At 39.1% G+C, this 22338-nt stretch overlaps 1 protein-coding gene and 1 long non-coding RNA gene across 2 annotated transcripts in view; one reads left to right on the forward strand and one right to left on the reverse strand.

Moving 5' to 3' along the window:
* The window catches only part of GPC6 (glypican 6), a 1192537-nt gene that overhangs the window by 289893 nt on the left and 880306 nt on the right, over positions 1–22338 (forward strand). The window contains exon 2 of the mRNA XM_081547247.1: positions 14545–14703. Coding sequence (XP_081403373.1) covers positions 14545–14703 — 159 coding nt within the window. The remainder of the gene's footprint in view (positions 1–14544; positions 14704–22338) is intronic.
* LOC145528577 (uncharacterized) lies at positions 829–18931 on the reverse strand. Its single transcript, XR_014070522.1, has 3 exons — positions 18903–18931; positions 8807–8940; positions 829–2071 (listed from the first exon to the last, which is right to left on the reverse strand). It is a non-coding gene; the product is annotated as an uncharacterized LOC145528577 (long non-coding RNA).

Below are 22338 nucleotides of genomic sequence, written 5' to 3' on the forward strand. Positions count from 1 at the left end.
CTTGTGGACACAGTGGGGAAAGGAAATGGTGGAATGAATTGAGAGAGTTGTGTTGACATATTTACACTACCACGTGTAAAATAAAGAGCTAGTGGTTAGCTGCTATATAACAGAGGGAGCTCGACCTGGTGCTCTGTGACAACCTAGAGTGCTGGGATGGGAGGGTTGGTTGGGAGAGAGGCTCAAGAAGGAAGGGATATATGTATACTTATAGCTGATTTTTATTGTTGTACAGCAGACACCAACACAGCATTGTAAAGCAATTATCCTCCAATTAAAAAAAAATCAATTTGGCCTTTCATTTCTCCTTTTAATATATAGGGATATGTGCTTTAATTTCAGGAGAGTTTTTGTTCCTTCCTCTTCTGAGATTCTATATAGTTCTTTTGGTATAAAACCATAACTGAGCTTTAGTCACAAATTTTGAATGATAATGCTTGACTGTACTGCTGTCACCTGAACACTGGCATTTTAAAGTCCCTGGTTGGAAAGGATGATGGAATTTATCATAGCATTTGAAGTAGTGTCATTTTAAAATCTCGGTCCCCATATACAAATTTTAGAAAGAGACCTCTTGCCCTTTATTAATTGCAAAAGTGATGCCAGGGGAAAAGGACTGTCTCCTTTTTGTAGGCCTCCTATCACTCACCTGTGAAATAGTGACTGAGTGATATTTACCTATGGGCATCCATCTTAAATGATTAGTGGGAATTAAAGTAATTATTATAAATTAATGGCTCTATGACTTCTAAAAGGTTAGATATAATGGAGTTTCATTGTCAGGAAGGCAGACACTTAAAGAAATATACACTTATAGACTGTAGCATAGATCTTCCAATATTTCTAGCCACTTTGCCTTTTATTGCTTTATTCTATATGATATGATGAGTGTCGCAGTCTTGGTTTAACAGATGTTTACTAAAATTACAGTATTTTATGGGAAAGAAAAATAATTTTTCATACAGGCTTATATGCAGTTCAATTTGATTAGGTTCTTAATCACTCTCACCTAGCCTCGGCCCCTTTTCTGAATTGTTCTGCCCTAGTTTACAGCCATTGGACAATAATTTACTTTGAACAGTAAATCCTGATTCTCTATTAAGTTGTCATATAATTTAGTAAGAATGCTGATCTGTGGTTATCAGGGTCAAAAACAAGCACTTTGTAAATTGGTTTATTGTGTATCACCACAGGATCACCAAATTCAATTGTAAAAATTACTGACTTTGAGTGAGCAAACATGGGTGTGGGATTACAGATGCAATAAACTTGAAATTGATCATCATCTGGGGGTGAATTTGTAGGCAGCAGTTGGTTTGATTTATGCAATATGGGTTACAGAACAAGAGAAATATAAGTCAGCATCTCTGGTCAGTTGACATGCAGAAGGTCACTGGAAATTGGTGAATTACTGTTGGTCTGGATTTGGTGAGCAGTGTTGGAGCAGTATAACTCGATTTTTACCAAGCATGCCCATAAAAATGCCATTAAGGCCATAGAATTTTAGATGTCTTTGAACATTTGAATATGAAGTTTTTTGCCAATGCCTAAAGAAAACATGGCAAATGAACTGTGAATAGGCATGACATTGACAGCATATTTATAAATCTTGCTTAAACATCTCTGTTCTCAGTTCAGTTCTGTGGCTCAATTGTGTTCAACTCTCTGCAACCCCATGGACTGCAGCATGCCAGACCTCTCTGTCCATCACCAACTCCCAGAGCTTTTTCAAACTCATGTCCATCAAGTCGGTGATGCCATCCAGCCATCTCATCCTCTGTTGTCCCCTTCTCCTCCTTCCTTCAATCTTTCCCAGCATCAGGGTCTTTTCCAATGAGTCAGTTCTTCACGTCAGGTGGCCGAAGTATTGGAGCTTCAGCTTGAGCATCAGTCGTTTCAATGAATATTGAGGATTGAATTCATTTAGCAATTATGGGTCTCTCTTATGGGTCCCAAGATAATGTATTGATGAAACACAAGTAGAAAATAAGCCCGTATAAATTCTTTTAGGAAGCATGGCAAAGATGTCTTAGTCATCTCTAAGTATACATCCAAGGAAGACGTCTTGATACTGAAGAAGAAAACATACATAATATCAGTTCAACCTATCTAAAGAAGCATCAGCTAATTATGGTTTCACAAGTATGCATTAGTAAGTGGGCTCTTTGCTTTTTTTTTATTGCTTCAACACAGTATTGAACTCTGACTTTCAAACTTTTTGCCTACATGTACTTAAGAAATAACACTGTTCATTACAGCCCATTATATACATACTGTATAGAATAGTAGCACAAGTTTTTTAATGGGTTTATTTTATTTCTCTTTTTATTTTTTAAATTAAAAAAATGTATTGGACTATAGTTGCTTCACAATTCTATTTTCCACTGTATAACAAAGTGAATCAGCCATATATATACATATATCCCCTCATTTTTGGATTTCCTTCCCATTTACGTACCACAGAGCATTGGGTAGAGTAGTTCCCTGTGCTATATATAGGTTCTCATTATTTATTTATATTGGAAGCTTTTATAAGAAACGCTCACCCTTAATTCATATGATGAGCTCTGAAGTACACTATTTTCTTTTAAACATGAATGCTTGTGGACATGTGCTAAATGAATTCAGGTCCTTTTGTTTGAAAGATATGCAAGCCAGGGTGAAGTGAGAGAATCAGGTGAAACCTTTCCTTGGATGTTCTTGCTTGCTATTGAAACATGAAAGATAGGCAGTACTTCTGCTGCTTGCCTAGAGACTATGTAGGCACATTGCAATTAAAGAGTTTCTGTTAGTTATGCTGTGCTTAGAGTCTGGGAGGTGAGTGAATGGTGAGAATTATGTGCTTTTTTATGCCTATTGGTAAGGTGGTCTTAATACATAGATGCATCTTTCCATGCTGGACTCCAAGCTTCTTAAGCACTCTCTTCTTATCCCTTAGCACTGGGCATAGTACTTAACCTGTTAATTGTATGTTATAAATGGTAATTGAATAAGTGAATGAATGGATGAATGACTGAAAAGAACAGAAGAGTCAAATGCACTCACTGTTTGTTACAGAATGTCCCATGTGCTAAAAGCTATGCTAGGGCAATGAGTACCGCAAAGGTAAATAAGACAGGCTCATAATGACTGGTTTGGGATTTAACAACAGTGGGCATGAGCAGATGGCTATGGGATAGTGAACCTTAGGTTTTTATAACAGTACCATAGAGGAACGGCTTCCTTCTCAACTCTATGTCCTGGAATAGCAGCCACTATCTGGGAATGAAAATTGCAAAATGTGGGTCAGTTACCTTGGTTCACCCTTCCATGACATTATCCCTGCTTGTGACTCATGGTGACTTTTCCTTTAAGCACACAGTTTAGCCAAGGTCCCCATTCCTGAAATAACTACTCTATTTCACTGTTTCTCGCCTCTTTGGGAAATTCTTTACTGTATGTTAGTAGCTAGAGATGGCTGGGGAGAACCAGTTTTTTGAAGCAAATAGGTATTTGGCCCTTAGATCCCAATGTGGGTTGTAGAAATGACAGATTTCATTAGTCAAGGGTCATTTTCATTGAATCTGAGGACCTAAGGAATTGAAGTGAAAAGTGTTAGTCCCTCAGTCATGTCCTACTCTGCGACCCCAAGGACTATAGTCCACCAGGCTCCTCTGTCCGTGGAATTTTCCAGGCAAAAAATACTGGAATGGGTAGCCATTCTCATCTCCAGGGGATCTTCCTGACCCAAGGATGGAACCCAGGTCTCCTGCATTGCATGTGGATTCTTTACTGTCTGAGCCAAGAGGGAAGCTCAAGTAATTGAAAGAAGAAGCCAGTCAACAACACACAATACTTGAGCTTCATGCCCTGGTGCAACCAGAAGTGGCACATTCCAGCCAATGAGAGTACACTTAATTTTGCAGGAATTTTGTGAACTTGCTGTTAAGCACAGTCATTATTTACAAACTACATTGTGTATATGATTGACTAATCTGGGAGAATCTGGGTTTTCAAACACAGCTTGGTCCAAGAGATCAAATGGCATCAGGAATCTGCTGTTTTCCTCTTCATAGAGCCTCCACATGGCTCTCGGATACTCCAAGCTCACATGCTCCCTGTCTTAGTCAGTTTGGGCTGCTATACCAAAGTACTGAGTTGCTTCTCATGCATCAATTAATTTAGTCACTTGTATACAAAGAAGTTTTCATTTTTACTTTTAACTTTGTTTTTGGTCTTTAACTTATTTGATGTAGAACTACTTCAAATATAGGTATAAAAAATACTGAAAGCTGTGAAAAATAAAAATCACATTGTATAAATTTATAATTAAATTAATTATATTAAAAATAAGGTAATAAATTCTCAAAACTCATCACTTTTTAATCATTTTATTATTATTACATTCTTGATGTGTTTGTATCTGTAAGGAAGAAGTGTTATGTGATGGTGTCTATTCCCAACTGGAAATTCAGGGACATCATTTTGATAACTAGAAATCAGTCATGGTGAGAGTATTTATACCATGGAAATTGCCAAACTGTAAATTAGGACTCCCCTTTGAAACCTAGAGTTGCTTGTTAAACAATTATCAAAACAACACTGACCCTGTATATCTCTGATACTGGGATTGATGGGCACTGAGAAGGGAAAAAAGAATAAGCAATGATTTTCAACATTGTGTATAACCTACATGTACATGTATTTTTGCGAATACACAGGGAGAGGTTTATTTTTAGGAACTGGCTCAAGAGATGTGATTGTGGGTCCGGCAGTTCTGAAATCTGTAGGGTAGGCAGGCAGACTGAAAACTCAGAGTTGATGCTTCAGTCTTAAGGCAGAATTTCTTCTTCTCAAGGAAACCTCAATTTTTGCCCATGAGGGCTTTCAATTGATTGGATGAGGCCCACCCACAGTATGGAGAGTAATCTCCTCTACTTAAAATCACACATCTTAACCACATCTACAAAATACCTTCACAGCAATACCTAGATTAATGTTTCGTTAAATTACTGGGTACCATAGCCTAGCCACATTGACACAAAACTGTAATTTTCTGTGACACTCCTAGACTAGAAGAAATACTATTTTATTTCTTGTTAAAATTCAAACAATTAAGCATTTATATCCTGAAGAACTGAGTAGCCATTTGAAAATCCAATACATAGAAAATGTAAAAAAAAAGATAGGTGTACATCAAAGTGAGAGTGGACATGAAGGCATGAAGAGTCTAAAACCTTGACTTGGCTTTTTGCTTCTCTTGTTCTCAGACACTTACAGATTATAACTGAAGTTTTCCATACTTAGATAACTTTCAGTTTGATTTTGAAATGCAGAAATGATGAAATCAAGATTTCTTTACTGGACTTCCTTCTTAGAGAACAATCTAGAGACTAAAAAATTAACTTTTGGATGTTGATGAGATTTTATTATCAATGTGACTACTTTCTGTATTAATATTTTATATTGAGACTACAACCTGGAGAGTGTAATGCACAGAGGAGTAAGAAAGGAAAGGTCCCCTTGGAAGATTGCTGAGCTGATCAGACTGGCTGTTTATCAGAAGGTGCGTCTCTTGGCATAGCATGCTCATTAATTCTCCACTGTCCCATCTTTCCCCAATTCAATTTTGGTACACCTCTCAGGTGGGGTACTGCCTTTTGATCATTTCTCACTGTAATGTTTTTCTGATTCTATTAATACTTCAACAACAAAATACAGGGATATGATTAGAAGAGGCTCAAAAGACTCAAGGAACAGCACAATAATTCACCTCTTACCTTTTACTGTGACCTAGATGCCAAAAACTTTCACTGTTATTAAGCACCCTTCCACCTATGGATTTAGAATAATTAACTATGAAACTCTGATTCATCAATAGCTTTGAGATTACATTTTATATTTGCTTCTCATTAAGTTTTTTTCAAAATGTTGTAGTAAGTTGAGTGGCTGTTTTGTGGAGTATTTTGAATTGTGGAATTACCTTGTCATTCAGATTAGCTGTTGTCCCTGTGAAATTTAACCACAATTTTGTTGAGCTGTTTCCTATGCAGAAGAAGAAAACTTGCCAGCAATTCAATTAGTTTCTGAAATCTTTCTATTCCTTACTCTCTTTAAATACTGGGAAAGACTATGCTATGTATTCTTGTGCGTGTATGTGTATACACCTTCGTGTGTCTTCACTTACAAATACTGACAATCATTTGTATTAGGACAGTGCTTTCATTAAATGTCTCAAAGTTTTACATGTATGAACTAAAAAAGATGTAGTCATTTTAAGACAAGGAGAAACACCTTCTAATTAAATCTCATCCATCTATTCAGTTCAGTTCAGTTGTTCAGTCATGTCTGACTCTTTGTGACCCATGGACTACAGCGCTCCAGGCTTCCCTATCCTTCACCATCTCCTTCAGCTTGCTCAAACTCATCTTCATAGAGTCAGTGATGCTATCCAACCATCTCATCCTCTGTCATCCCCTTCTCTTCCTACCTTCAGTCTTCCAAGCGTCAGGTTCTTTTCCAGTGAGTCAGATCTTCGCATCAGGTGGCCAAAGGATTGGAGTTTCAGCTTCAGCATCAGTCCTTGAATATTCAGGACTGATTTCCTTTAGGATTGACTGGTTGAATCTCCTTGCAGTCCAAGGGACTCTCAAGAGTCTTCTCTAACACTAGAGTTCAAAGCATCAGTTCTTCAGCACTCAGCTTTCTTTATAGTCCAACTCTCATATCCATACATGACCACTGGAAAAACCATACCTTTGACTAGATGGACCTTTGTCGGCAAAGTAATGTCTCTGCTTTTTAATATGCTGTCTAGGTTGGTCATAGCTTTTCTTCCAAGGAGCAAGTGTCTTTTAATTTCATGGCTGCAATCACCATCTGCAGTAATTTTGGAGCCCAAGAAAATAAAGTCTCTCACTGTTTCCATTGTTTCCAATCTATTTGCCATAAGTGATGGGACTGGATGCCATGATCTTTGTTTCTTGAATGTTGAGTGTTAAGCCAGCTTTTTCACTCTCCTCTTTCACTTTCATCAAGAGGCTCTTTAGTTCCTCTTTGCTTTCTCCATAAGGGTGATGTCATCTGCATGTCCGAGGTTACTGATACTTCTCCCAGCAATCTTGATTCCAGCATGTGCTTTATCCAGCCAAGCATTTCACATGAAGTACTCTGCATATAAGTTAAATAAGCAGGATGGCAATATACCCATGAACAGTATGAAAAGATCAAACTATTGAGAAGGTTAATAATTTTTATTATATATTGAGTCAAGGTAAGATGTGAGAAAAACCAAAGATGGCTTTTCCTATTCCAGCTGCTGTGTATTCTCTGAGACCATCCTGATTCAAGCACTGCCCGCTCTCTGTTCTGCAAACTCCTTACTCTTTGCTAATTATGACCACATCTATTCTTCGCCCTAACTTCAGCCCCAGACCATCAGCTTTTCTGAAATAACAAATGCAAGGAAACTATAAAGGCCAGAAACATTGGCACAAGATCCATGAAGGTGGGATCTATACAACTTAGAGCATTATGTTTGAAATCCTATATATGCAATTCTTGGAATAGATTTTAACAACTCATGGGTGCCACTCAAAGAATTATTTTTACAGCATGCAGAGCAAAAATTTTGTAACTAAGGTAACTAGTAGTCAAAGTCTTTATTAGGAAGTCAAAAACATCACGGAGGACACGATTATAGCTTCTTTGAGTGATAGGATCCACTGAAGTAGAACACGAATTTCTCAAATCTTGTGTGAAAGTTTAAAAATTTCTGATCATGGCACCGAACAACTTTGTGAAAGAAAACCAGCCCTCAAGACATGAAAGGATCATTTATAATAACCTTTCACACTGAGAAATGTTAAAGAAGTGCTTATTTGGAGGTCTGGGGAATTTGAAGTTAAAGAAGTGAACTGGAACATGGATTTGAAAAATACTGCTTTTCTAAATTCTGCCACTTCTGATTAGCTCATAGAGGAACTTTATAATACTAAAAATAGTCCAGGACTATTAACTCCAATTTAAATTTTCTTAGCGTCAGAAACTCAGCTAAAAGTTCACTTACTCTTAACTTTCCTAAACCTGTTTCCTTCGATTCTTTGCTCCAGTCAACTTACCAGGCACCAGATGAACAAAATGAATGGTTATTTGAAGTGACATATCAAATGATGAGGAGACTCTATCTGGGTACCAGACACAGCTAATTGACTGTGGGGACTCTAATAGTTCAAGGATGAGAGAACTTTGGCATAGAACACACGCTCCGAAGAGGGCCAAGTCTAAGACAAACATCGCACTCGAATCAAACGGAATTTATAGATTCAGACGTTGAAGTGCTCTGCATTGTGAGTCTTGCCATCTTCTTTGTATTTTTGAGTTCTTTTGATTTCCTACTTACTTTCTTTTTAAAAATAATCTTCAGCTCTCTTTTGTTCTGTTTTGTTTTAATTGGAAAATAATAGCTCTACAACGTTGTGTTGGTTTCTGCCATACAGCTTTGCAAACCAGTCATAACTATATATAGATAGTCCCTCCCTTGTGAGCCTCCCTGCCTCCTACTTACCTTCTAGGAAGTGTCAGGGTAGTAATTTCCCTCCACACTCCCAAGCTCTAGAAAACCAAGTGTTTGGCTGGCTGTAGTCTGTGAAATGTGACTCATTCGGTGCATTGCGTTTTTCTTGTTTGTTTATTTGTGATGGGCATTCTGAGGTCCCCATGTGTCACCTCCGAGGGCAGTGAGTCTCCGGTCACTGACCCACAGAGGCCGGCGTCTGTGGTTAATGAGGTCCTCCTGTCTCCTGCCCTTTCCCACCGTGCCACTCACCAGGTCTATTCCTGGAGGCTTTCAGACGCTGGGCCCTCCCTGGAGGGAGCTCCATCTGGCAAGCATCACGTTTCTGCTGTCACCTCAGCATCTTGGAGTGAAAACGAACTCCTGGGCTGGCATTCATGGAAAGACTTTGGAAAGAAAGGGTGACACGTAGTTGAAAGGAGTGTGCAGAGGGAGGAACAGCCCCATCTCTTCTGTCTTGGAAAACAGATGACGATTTATGGTGTGAGTGTATGTCCCAGAGCCTTCACTCATCCTCTGTCTTCCGGTGGAACTCCCTTCTTTCACATTTACCATTCCCTTATTTATTTTAGTTATAATAATTCCAGCTTAAATTTCTTCTTTGTGTGTGTGTGTATTTTAATTTTTATTTTAGTATAGCTGATTTACAATGGTGTGTCAGTTCCAGGTGTGAAATGAGCAAAGTGAATCAGTCATACATATACACATATCCGCTCTTTTTAGATTCTCTTCCAGTGTAGGTCATTAAAGAGTAGTCAGTAGAATTCTCTGTCTTATACAGTAGGTCCTTATTAGTCATCTATTTTATATATAGTAGTGTGTATATATCAGCCTCAACCTTCCAATTTTTCTCTACCTCACCTCTTAGCCCTTGGGAACCATTAGTCTTCTACATCTGTATCTCTATTTCTGTTTTATAGACAAGTTCATTTATACTTTTTTTTTTTCTTTAGATTCCACATATAGGCAATATCATATGATACTTGTCTTTCTCTGACTTCACTCAGTATGACACTTCTAGGTCCATCCTTTCCACTGCAGATATCATTACTTCATTCTTTTTTATGGCTGAGTAATACCAATATTTACTTTAGAGCTAATGATGATTTCTGTAAAAATTCAGGAACTTGGGAATTCAGTAGCATGCACTTCAGGTGCCCTAAGAAAACAAGCGCATGTATAAACTGACCTTGTGTCTAATCTTCCTGGATGTGAACCTATCATCATGATTTGCCCAGAGGAGATTTTCAATACATGTTTGATATGTCAATGCACAGTCATCAAAGTTTCAACCTTACATTTTCTGCCATTATTGTCTCTTATCCTGACCTTCCAGAACCATCTATTTAGTATCTTTATTATTAGTGATCTTGGAGGTGCCTGGTGGTGCTCCAATTGAGCTAAATATTGTGTCTAGTTATGGAATAGGTAACATATAGAGAAACTAAGGGGATCTGAGAAAGGAGTGTGAGTGGGAAACTCTAAAAGGACAACAGATTTTTTCACCTCCGTAAATTACAACTTGGGAAGAAACCCATTATTAATAAAAATACTAGAAGTGTCAGGAAGTATGTAAGCTGAGAAAAGTTTCGTATTCTTGCTCTTTGAAGAAATTGTGAGAGGTAATTCTTTATCCAGCCAAGTAGCTGTCATGTCTGATTTCAGAAAGTCAATACTGCAGGTGTTACAGACCTTATGGTCTCTTTCATAACTACTCTGCTCTACCCTACAGCAGCCTTAAACAAGGCATGAATGACTGGGTGGGACGGTTATCCAATAAAACCTTATTTATGGACAATTAAATTAGGATTTCATAAAGCATCACATAGCACATAATATCATTTTTTAAATTTTTTTAAAAATAGTTTTTCTTGCAGGTCTTTTCGATACAGATGACAGGCTGGGTTTGGCCCAGAGGCAATGTTTGACCCTGTTCTAGGGTCAAAACTGAAACAGATTAACACACTCACTCAAAACAAAATTAGCCAATTGTCCGAAGTCTTCTTGGCCATTCAGAGTCATCAGTTGTTTTGGCAGTTATCAGCGGCCTCAGATGAGGGGGAGAGAGGAGCTATTAAGAATTTAATTCCTCCTCTACAAGCTTCTTCTCCAGTGATGTGTTAGGAAGGAAGCAAGGCTCAGTCTCAATGGACTGCATGTTTCATGGCCTCTGGTTCTGTTTGTTTGGGGACATCATCGTGGTCTCTTCCTAGGTTCTCTAACAGGCACTTTGCATAAAAGATTCACTCTTCCTGTAGCATGATTCTTCAACATTCTGGTGATTTCCCCATATCTTCACTTTCTCTAGTTTATCTATCTCTGTCTCTCCATCTCTCTATTTTTTTTTTTTTTTCCTCTGCCAGGAACAAAGGAGGAGACATCAGTTACCTTCTTAAGGACACTTCAATTCATTTGTTAAAAATCTCACCCTGCTTTGCATTAGTAAGTCAACTTCCTGCATATATCTTCATGGCCCTATGCACACACACAGAAGAAATAGGTTTGGTTTAAATTTGCCCCACTAAGAAGTACCTTTCTCTTTTTATTTATCACCTGAGATAAAATACTGATTTTCTTGGAGCGGTTAGAAATTAGAAGACCATCAATCCAATCTAATTTCATGAATGTAGATCCACAACGTTTCTTTCACAAATATCCCCAATACAACTATTACCCTCAGTCATAAAGAAAATGTTTATTTTCTTTTGGTCAGTTGTTCACCAGAAGTCCCGTGCCTTTTGTTGTAAACTCACTTGTAATGATTCAGAAATAGAATGCAGTCCCAATGTACTACTAAATCTTGAGAAATGGATGTTTCATTTGTGCATAATAGAGTAGGAATGGAATAGAGTTTTTTTTTTTTTTTTTTTAGTAGTTTATAACAGGTCAGAGAAATGAACATTCTGCAAAGTTGTTGATATTAAATATCTATTTGATCTGGAAACAGTGTTGTTCTTATCAATTAGTTTTGATATTTTTAAAAAGAAAATTAGTGATTTGTGGACCATTTGCCACACTTATTCCTTCCCAGTCTCTTCAACTCTACAACTGTGCTTTTCAGTGGGATGTGAGTATCAGAAGCACTTGGGGAAAAATTTCAAAATTTTCATGTTCTATCCGCCCCCCCCCCCTTTTGGGATGGTTTGTCTCTTCAAATCAGAGCCCATCAGGAACACACCTGCGTTGAATGAGTTATCACTCAATGCAGCAAGTGAGAATACACCACAGAGAACCTCAGGATTTCTCAGTTAGAGGGACTTTGCAGGCATGTGGGCCTAGTCGCTTCAGTTGTACTCGACTCTTTGAGAGCCTATGAATTGTAGCCCCCAGGCTGCTCTGTCTATGAGATTCCCCAGGAGAGTCTAGAGTGGGTTCCATGCCCTGCTCCAGTTGTTCTTCCTGACCCACGGATCAAACCCATGCCTCTGGTGTCTCCTGCATTGGCAAGTGGGTTCTTTACCACTAGTGCCACCTGGAAAGCCCAAGAGGGACTTTAACAGATTCTTTAATAGGATTTGGATTTTGATGGATGATGTGGGGGAAGTGCTCAAAGAAGCAGCACTTCACCCTAGATCAGATGTTGTCAGAAAGTGAAGGTAATTACATAGTAAGGTATCTCAACCAATGTGACCAGCAAGGGGGGTGACTAGGATGAAGATCAGTCTATAAAAGGGTAAATGTAAAAGTACAGCTGCTCATCTTGCCAGTGAGAAGAGATTTTTGGTACTTTTGGATGGCACAATCACTTCATTTTTGTCTGTGTTTAGACAAAATTTTTATGTGGCCTTGCTTTGTCTCATGTCCTCATGGTGTCAGAATGATCTTGACTGAGCTGGGTTTTCTGTGAGCTTGTTTATGTGTAACCGACTATGGTGACCTGGCTGTGAGTGCCAGGCTGGATTCTGAATGTCCAGGGCAGTTTGTTTTGTCTTTATGCATATGTACCCTCTGCCCTCCTTTCTGGTATACTTTTTCATAACATATTGTGAAGCTTTTATTAGAAAATATTTGAAATGTACAGAAAAGTAATCATAGTAATATAATAAACACTATGTAAATATCTGGCAACTTATGAAGTAAGAGATTACAGATAAAAGTATTTGAGTATTTCTCTCAAATCCTAATTCCTCCTTGGAGGAAACTGTTATCTTGAATTTGATGTTTATCATTCTCAAGTACACTGCATGTTTCTTCCTTTTTAGAAAAGATATTCATAACATTTTATGGTCTCCTTCCCTTTCAGGAAATATATAAATTCTAACTTTAATGCAGACCTATGATCCTTTTTTTATTCTGGGGTTGTTTTAAGTAGGCATGAAAGCATCCAACTTCATGAAGAATCATGCGACAGGCACCCTATACTTCACACGGGGCATAATTTTATATAAGTACTGTTAAACATTATAAATGAATTTTAATCACCACATCAAGTACTCTGTTCATTTGGTTTCTCCATGCCCTACAGTGATTTTAATCACAGGGGCAATTTGTTGGTTTTATTTAGCAAAATGTTGGGTGGATTTTCCTTCTTCCCTCCACTGGCTCTCTCAAACATTTTTGACACTAACAGAGCTGAATCAATTGGAAATTCACATTTTATGCAATAACAGACCATTTTAATTTCATGAAGCAAGCAAGGGTTTGGCTTCCACTTGCAAATAGCACTGAAGAAAGCAATATTGTCAAAAGAAGCGTCCCAGTATATCCAGAGATAAATCTATCGAATTAAACCCAAGACTTTCATTAGCTTTTACTTCACATTTCCCTACGACATAAGCATTAATTAAACCCATCGGCGCCTTTCCCCTTGCAGGAGACATTTCTCTCTGACAAGGAATGTCAACCAAGGGAACATGTGGCATAGGAGACCTGCCAGTAAAATCACACTTGCTTTCACAGGGAGGAAGGCTGATGCATTCTGACGGTTGGATGGTCAGGCACAGAACTCAGTGAATGATTGCCCTCTTTTCTTGCCCCTGCCGTCTAACAGTCTATGGTGATGGGCTGACTGTTTCTTGCCTCATTCAAGGTTTCTAAAGATAAGCACACTTATAACTGTATTGCATCTCTTGTCGCCTGTTGTTTCTCGGTACATTTCAAATGAAAGCAGGGACCTTGTGGTCTTCTGAGGTCTTTAATGTACCTCTCCTTATGTGACGGGGCTGGAACTAAACGTCAGGTCTCTTAGTCACTTTGGGTGCTACGACAGAAATACCATAAACTGCTGCTGCTGCTAAGTTGCTTCAGTCGTGTCCGACTCTGTGCGACCCCATAGATGGAAGCCCACCAGGCTCCCCCGTCCCTGGGATTCTCCAGGCAAGAATACTGGAGTGGGTTGCCATTTCTTTCTCCAATGCATGAAAGTGAAAAGTGAAAGCGAAGTCGCTCAGTTGTGTCTGACTCTTCGCGACCCCGTGGACTGCAGCGTACCAGGCTCCTCCGTCCATGGGATTTTCCAGGCAAGAGTACTGGAGTGGGTTGCCATTGTCTTCTGGCTGATAAATAGCAAACATTTACTTCTCATATTTCCGGAGGCTGGATGGTTTAAGATCACATCACTGGTGGATTCAGTGTCTGGTGAGGGTCTACTCCCTGGTTCAAGACCCCATCTTTTGGCTGTGTCCCCATGTGGCAGAAGGGGCAAGCTCGGCCTCATGGAAGACTCTTCTCTAGGTCTAGAATGTGGGTACCAATCCCATTCATGACCTAAACACTTCCCTAAGGCCCCATCTCCTAACATCATCACCTTCAGGGTTAGGATTCAACACCTGAATTTATTGGGGAGGACATAGACTATCAGACCGTGGGCTCGGGTTCAACTTGAGTCTGGAGTATCTGGAATGGTAGACACCCCGAGGCCCAGATAAAAGTCCATGGAGAGGGCTGAGGGGTTGGTGAAACAGGGACCCCAGTATCTGAGGAAAATGCCAGAAAAACAAACACCCCGAAGGCCTGATCATTCTGTGCTGACATTTCCTTCCTTCTTGCAGGAGAACACTTAAGAATCTGTCCTCAAGAGTACACGTGCTGCACCACAGAAATGGAAGACAAGCTCAGTCAACAGAGCAAACTGGAGTTTGAAAGCCTGGTGGAGGAGACAAGCCACTTTGTGCGTACCACGTTCGTGTCCAGGCACAAGAAGTTTGACGGTAGGTGACCGCTCTTCCTTCTCCTTGCGCTGGCTGTGCTTTTCGATGCTAGATTCTTGATCCTATACGGAAAACATTTTCTTTCAATGGAAGCTTTTCTTTCCTTCTCAAACATTTATACCTGTGTCTATTTTTAGGAAAGCCATGAGCACTCTTGACAGTTTGTACCGCTTGGAAAAACCTGAGTTAACAAAGAGCTGTTTGGCATTTGCAGTTTGCCTGTGAGATTTATTTGGGATGATTTTGGCTTCCATTTTCATTATGAGAGTGATTCTGAGTCAGCTTTTGTCACACCATAGCTCGTCTTCAGTTTCCATCTAGGGATTTGCTTTGAAGTCATTAAATGTCATTTAGAATTATTTGAAATAGAACATCACTTTCGAGGGGACAGACTTGTTTTAAGTGCCAGTTGAGGTGGGCTCCTTTATTTTAGAATGTACCTTTCTTGTAATGCATTTTATATTGTAGTTGGAATCATCTGGCAGAAGGTTTCGACCCTTCATTGATTTCCTGGTGATAAGCAATTGACTTCATTTCTGTATTCTGTTTGTTAAACAAACATTTTGTATTAGAAAGCACAATGAGTAACAATAAGTATGACTAGGATTCAGCGTTGGATTTTCCCATCAGAGCCTCAGAAAGATTTTCGAAAGCAATCTGACTTTTAGCAACTGAATGAATAATGACAATGATAAAGATAATATTTTTCGGTAGTGAGGTGTTGTCAGTGCTCTATGAAATGGATGCCCCTTACCATGGCTCCTTGTAAACCAGACTTTCAAATTGTAGGGACCCGTTCTTGGGTGCCTTGGTCTTAGGAAATTGCCTGGCAGAAACAGAACGGCCATTCATTTCCTCCATCCTTTCCAATCAATGCACAACAAAGCTGGTTCAGAAAATCTTGCTAAGTTTGTCTTTTTTTTTTTTTTCTTTCTCTCTCTGTAGTAGATAAAATGTTCTGCTTGGTGGCTGCTTTAAATTGGTTGCGCCAATGTCTCTTAGATTAGTCCTCCAGGTTCTAAAATCAAGATTATGTGACATTTTCTGTGGAAGTGAAGGGGACTTATATTGTTGCAAGTATATTTCAGTGTTTTCACATTCTTCCTCTTTCTCTCACTCTGTGTTCAACTGTATGTGCGGATGTATATAAAAGTAAGTCTTTATTTAGATATGATGCTGTGACTATTGTTCCCTTGAGTGCAATTAGCGAGGACTTGGGAGTTGGCCTTGATTTACAGATTACAAATCCAGTGACTTTTAGGAGCTCTGAAGGGGCTCTGTTCTTGAGGAACTATAATGTACAGTATTACTTCAAATTGAAGCAAATTGAGGTGTGTTATCCTGTGTTACAGAAAGCAGGGGAGGGTGACCTGCTGCTCTGACTTCAACCTGTATCTTTAGAAAACAGCTCTTAGTGCTTTTATAAAGTTGTGCTCCAAAATTCAGTAGGAATAATCCCAGGGCAGTATTCACGTTCTGCATGTGTGCAACCTCAGTCACTTTAGTCATGTCCAACTCTTTGCCACCCTTATGTACCGTAGCCCGCCAGGCAATTCTGTCCATGGGATTCTCTAGGCAAGAATACTGGAGTAGGTTGCCATGCCCTCCTGCAGGAGATCTTTCTGACCCAGGGATCAAACCTGTGTCTCTTGCATTGCAGGCGAATTCTTTACCACTGAACCACTGGGGAAGCCCATGTTACATAATATATATTCCTTTAAATAAAAATATTAGACTTAAGGTAGATTTTGGGGGTATTGATGTTTTTTTTTTTTTTTTTAATAATGAGTAAAGCTATTCGTCAAGACTGAGTCAGGTACTTCCTGTATTCTTCTATCAATGACTTTCAATATCTTTGAATTTATAATTATTAAACCCAGATGTCTTTCTCATATTAAAAAAAAAAAACAACACTGTCTCTTTCTTGCTTTCTCTGTGTGTCTGTCTCTCTCTTTACAGGTATGTTCTAAATTGTTCTAATGTACTTAAGGGTCTTATGTCAGTCGGTTTGACAGGACATTGATTTTGCTAAGATTTGATCTGACATGTGGGTGATGAATTCTTTAACAACAGTGCATTTCATTGTAGTTGCATTAGGCTGGGATGGGAGAGAAGTTAAGATATTTTCTAAGGAAGCTTTCAGTTATTTATTTATTTTTTCCAAAATATAAGTGGGATCCTGGTGAGCTTAGTTTCTGAAGAGATGTTTTAAAAAATTATAAAAATTAGTCACCATTATAATTTCTGCCGTTTCTTTGGGCAGTTTCATGATCATCCATGCAATTGTATGATTTATCTTTTTACCCCATGAAAGGGATCCTGCTAAGTCACCTTTCAGGAATGCTGGTATATTCATGAGGGAAGTTTTCCATTTATTCCCTTACCTTTTTTTTAACCACTTCCTGGCGGTATTTAGTGATGACTATCAGTTGGTGTGCTCAGGAGGCCTCCCGGGGATCTTGTGGAATGTTATTGTCTGGATTTTATGTTCCTGGATGAACCTGATGGTGCTTTGACAGGCTTTATTTTTAGTAGCTTCCTGTTCTGAGTCATTTTGCATGATTGCTGGAGTCTTTTGATCCAAAGTGTTCATTTTGCATCTCTGCCTCTAGTCCCACTTTCTCAGAGATCTTTATTTCTCATCTGGATTTTAGGCATCTTTGTGGGTTATATGTTCTTTATTATATGAAAGAGGACTGTATCATATGAGAAGGTGGCCACTTACCTTTCTATTTTCAATAAGTACAGCAACAATTTAAATTGCACCTAATATATGTGATTCAGTCCAAACTCTATTCAGAGCGGCTAGATTCAATCACAGTTAATTATTAGTCTACAGTCTAGTCATTATGCTAGAAATGTTTTTATTCCATTTAGCTTGTCATTTTGTGGTAGAGGTGACTTTTAAAATTTGAAATTCAGAAACATTTAACAGAACATAACATTACATTTATTGTCATATTCTTTCCCATTTTCTATTAATATCTTTGGTAATATTTAGTAGATACTGTATAAAATTATAAATATTCATTACCTGGTTGGAAGCTAAACCTGAATGAATATGAATTTTCCCCAATTTCCTTAAAGGGCCCAGCTTTGCTCCCTAGCCCCATTAGCTGAAAATGTATTGCTGTGAAGCAATGAATAGAAGAAAAGGATAGCTGTGAGGCAATGAATTGAAAAAGTATATAAAACCAATTGCAGAAATTTTCACTCTTTAGCAGTGAATTTCCTTATAGCTGAGTATATTTTTTTTCCCTTTTTTAAACATAGAGTTGAAATATGATGAAGGTATATACATGTTTATATCCTTGGCACCAGTATTTTTCCAAGTGTCTTACATGGTTTTTATTTGTTTGTTTGTTTGTTCTCCCTTTTCTGGCCAAATCTCCGGCTCTGCCTGGCATTCCACATCCCTGCAAACCCCTCACCTGTTGGCCAGAATGTGGCCACCGCTGATTCTCAGAGACACGGGGATGCTCTCAGTCTGCTCTGTAACCAAGCCGAGGTTTTCCAACACACCCCAGTGGTTAAAATTATGGATCAAGGTACAGCCAAGTACACCTGGAAGAATGATCACAACTCTATTCCCTGACTTATGGCCTTTCTCACTTTTGCCAAGTACCCCAGATAGCTCGAAATACACAAACAAATGGATCATATAAAAATATAGATAAAAAGAGTGACATCTTTGTGTACCCACTCATTTTCCTAGCATTTTGGTGTTTAGTAACTGCTCGACCTGTCAGATTGGCATCTGTGTCCAAATCCTAGTGGCTATCTTGCTTCAAATTTGTTAGGATCCTAGGAAAATGGAGAGCAACCAAATACTCTGATAATAGGAATGATAATAATAGGCAACATCTGGCCATGTTCCTTGCCCATTATAGACGTTAACCTGTTTACCAGCAGTGAGCTGCAGTGCAGAGCTACATAGATTTTCAGTGGCAGAGTCAGCATCCTGTCACAGGCAGAGCCCTCCTGGGTGCTTGTTCTTAGCCACAACCACCCCGTAATCTCTCTCATGTTTTCTAGTCCCCGAATGTGCTGAGATTTCACCATCAGCAGCTTCTTTTCCTCCATCTCCCATTGCCAGTGACTCCCAGTAATTGTGGGGAAGATGTGGAAATGTCTTACAGAGAAATGTGGAAAGAGATTAAAAAAGAAAATCCTTAAAGAAAGAAAAGAAAATTACTCACCTAAATATAGTCCAGCCCCCAAGGAACTTGGAGCCTGGAGAGAGTAAATGACTTGCCAAGTTTCCACCAAGAATGATGAAACCAAGGCTGTAACCTGATGCTCTTGACTTACATCAGACTTATAAATAGTAATGTGATAGCAAGTCGATATTTGGTTGAAATTCTAACTCAGCTTTTGTTTTCAGTGGACACTGGCTAAAAATTACTGATTTTCTTTCAACAAGGAAATTGTGATATTGGTGGGTAAAGAATCCAGCCATATTTTTGGAAAAGGCAGTGTCAGTGTTTAATTGACTTTTGTCCCTAAATTAAAGGGACATGAGTGTTTTGTGCAAAAAAAGTTATTAAATCAATGAAGGCATATTATTTATTCTCCTCACCTCACAAAGCCCTGGTAGCTTCTATCCTGATGTAAGCACAAGCACCCTATTCTTCAGAGTCATATATGGAATATGGATTATTCAGAAACCAAAAAATTTAGTTGAAAGGATATATTACTTTGGCAATTTTTTCTTTAGATTTCTTTGAGCTGGTATTTATTCATATCTGAATCTCAATATGAGGTTTTTTGTTTAGTGTGTTCTTGGTCTTATTATTTTACTTTGCTTCTTGGTTTTTATTTATATATTTTTATGATATACATTTGTCCAGAGATCTTGGCAACAAGTACATTTTTAAAAGCAAAATAAAAAGAAAAAAAAAAGTTGAGCAGTAATTTCCATCCTCCCAAAGAACTTATTCCATGGTAACACCCTTAGAACTCTCATTTTGACTGAATGCGGAATTAATTTATACATGGCGCCATAATATTTTTACGCTGCAAATCTGCTTGTGTTTTCTTTTTAAATATCATTTCTCATCTATATGCTGTAGAGATGACAATAATGTAATGATATCTTTAAAATATGGCCTAATTTTCTCACAGAATTTACGTATTTGAAAAGCAAAAGTCCCTAAGTAGTTTTCCTTATGGTAGCAGAGTCTTCTATATTTCCTGTCACATGGATTGTGTGTGTGTGTCTGTGAATGGATCTGTGTGTCTGTGTATGTGTCTGTGTGTGAGTGAGATTTCAATTTGGAAACATTTATTCAGAACCTATTGTATAAAGACATCTAGTTAAGGGTCTAGTACATACAAAGATGACTAATAATGACAAAAATGTGGTCAGTCCATCACAGAGTTTACCTTGTTGGGGGTCTAGACATCCGTATAAAACTAACTCTAAGGAAGCCAGAATTGACTCTGCCATATAGTAGAAGTCCAGAGAATACTGGAAGGAGTCAAATATTTTATTGAGAGACTCTAGAGAAGAAAATCAAAAATATAAGTGAATAGTACTTGCTATGATAGGGCCTCCCTGGTAGCTCAGTGGTAAAGAACCTGCCTGCCAATACAGAGACACAGATTTAATCCCTGAGTTGTGAAGATCCCATGGAGAAGGAACTGGCCACCCATTCCAGTCTTCCTGCCTGGGAAATCCCATGGACAGAGGAACCTGGAGGGCTGCAGTCCATGGGGTCGCAAAGGAGTCAGACACAACTGAGGAAGAGTTTTAGAAGATGGAACACACTGAACCCTTAAAGAATGACTTAAGGTTGTGAAGGTTAAAGAGATGTCAGGAGGCGGGTGGCAGGAGGAAGTATAGGCATCAATCTTGTTTGCATAGTCCACAAAGTCCTTGGGATGTGCCAACATAATTACAATTGATTCCCCTCAACAGTGTTCATTTATCGACATTTGGCATACATTCAACCCACTCCAGTACTCTTGCCTGGAAAATCCCATGGACGGAGGAGCCTGGTAGGCTACAGTCCCTGGGGTCCCAAAGAGTTGGACACGACTGAGTGACTTCATTTCACTTTTCACTTTCATGCATTGGAGAAGGAAATGGCAACCCACTCCAGTGTTCTTGCCTGGAGAATCCCAGGGACGGCAGAACCTGGTGGGCTGCCGTCGCCGTCGCGCAGAGTCGGACACGACTGAAGCAACTTAGCAGCAGCAGCAGCAGCAGCATGATGTAAATAATCTATAGAAACATTTTTGTTCTGATATCAAATAATCTATAGAAACATTTTTGTTCTGATATCAGTCTGCTGTTGTTCTGTAACAACCAACCACAGCATTTCAGGGCATAAGTAAGAAGCTCCTCTTTTTCCTTGAATGTGTCTTTGGGTAGCTAGAGTTTGGCTGTTTCAGGCCTGTGCTCAACAAGGCTGCCTCCAAACTATGGATTTGCTCTCGTCTGTTCCAGACGTTTTTGGAAGTAGCTCTTGATCTGCATTCTTCTCATGGTGGAGTCTGGAGACTGTATTACACAAGTAGAAGCATAATGCCCCTTAAACCCTAAGCTAGAATTGGCAGGTTGTCTTCTCAGCTTCCATTGGCTGAAACAGATCTTGTTGTCATTCCCACCATTGATGGTCAGGGAGTGTTTAACCCTGAAGGAGATGGAGGTGAGGAAAGGAGTAAATATTTCTACATCCTAACCTAAGTCAGTCCTGGACTGACTTCTTCTTGCTGTTCGTTAAAGAATGTTTTACCTTTCACATTGACTTGTGACATATATATTTTTGGCAGGTGGGCAAGGGTGGGGAGGGAGGCAGATTTTTCTAGTAATTCAAGAGCAATAATTATTTTCCAAGTAAAGCACAGTTAGTCAAGCACATCTGTTACAGACTGCCTCCCATATCCTAGCACGTTAACAAACACACTCAGGACACACACACCACTTTTTTGATATTGTTCAAGAATACATAGATGTGATATTGCCATTTCTTATGTTACTACCCCCTTGATTATTGACCAGAATAACAAGTTAACTGTAACTTCATAAGGGTTATCATGTTAATCAGCATATGATGTAGTTACCCAAATGCCTCCTTGAACATTGCTGGGCCAGTATATCAGTGATATATGGGCTTCCCTGCTGGCTCAGCAGTAAAGAATCTGCCTGCAATGCAGGAGAGCTAGGAGATGTGGATTCGATCCCTGGGTTGGTAAGATCCCATGGAGGAGGGCGTGGCAACCCACTCCAGTATTCTAGACTGGAAAATCCTATGGACAGAGGAGCCTGGCGGGCTACAGTCTATGGGATCGCAAAGAGTCGGACATGACTGAGTGACTGAATACCTACATATCAGCGATATGTATTTTATCTGGATGACACTCCTCTGGAAGTCAGAATGTGCTGAATTGGGTTTTAGAAATTAGAGAAATGTTCTCTCTGGCATTGGAAAGTAATCTGACAGTTTTCCCAAAGGGCAGCCCTTCCAAAAACAAGAATCAACTAATCAGGGATTGGGTTTTGCCAGAATTAGTAAACAGATTTATAAATCTCAAATGCCTTCCGTGTGTGGGGTGTTGGAATAAATTGTCCTTGCATGGTTGAAGACTCTTTCAATGCAGGGCATGGAGAACCCAGATCTTTGTATAAGT

This window comes from Giraffa tippelskirchi, chromosome 12 (assembly GCF_054371585.1).
Source record: "Giraffa tippelskirchi isolate mGirTip1 chromosome 12, T2T-mGirTip1v1.2.pri, whole genome shotgun sequence".
Taxonomy (NCBI): Eukaryota; Metazoa; Chordata; class Mammalia; order Artiodactyla; family Giraffidae; genus Giraffa; species Giraffa tippelskirchi.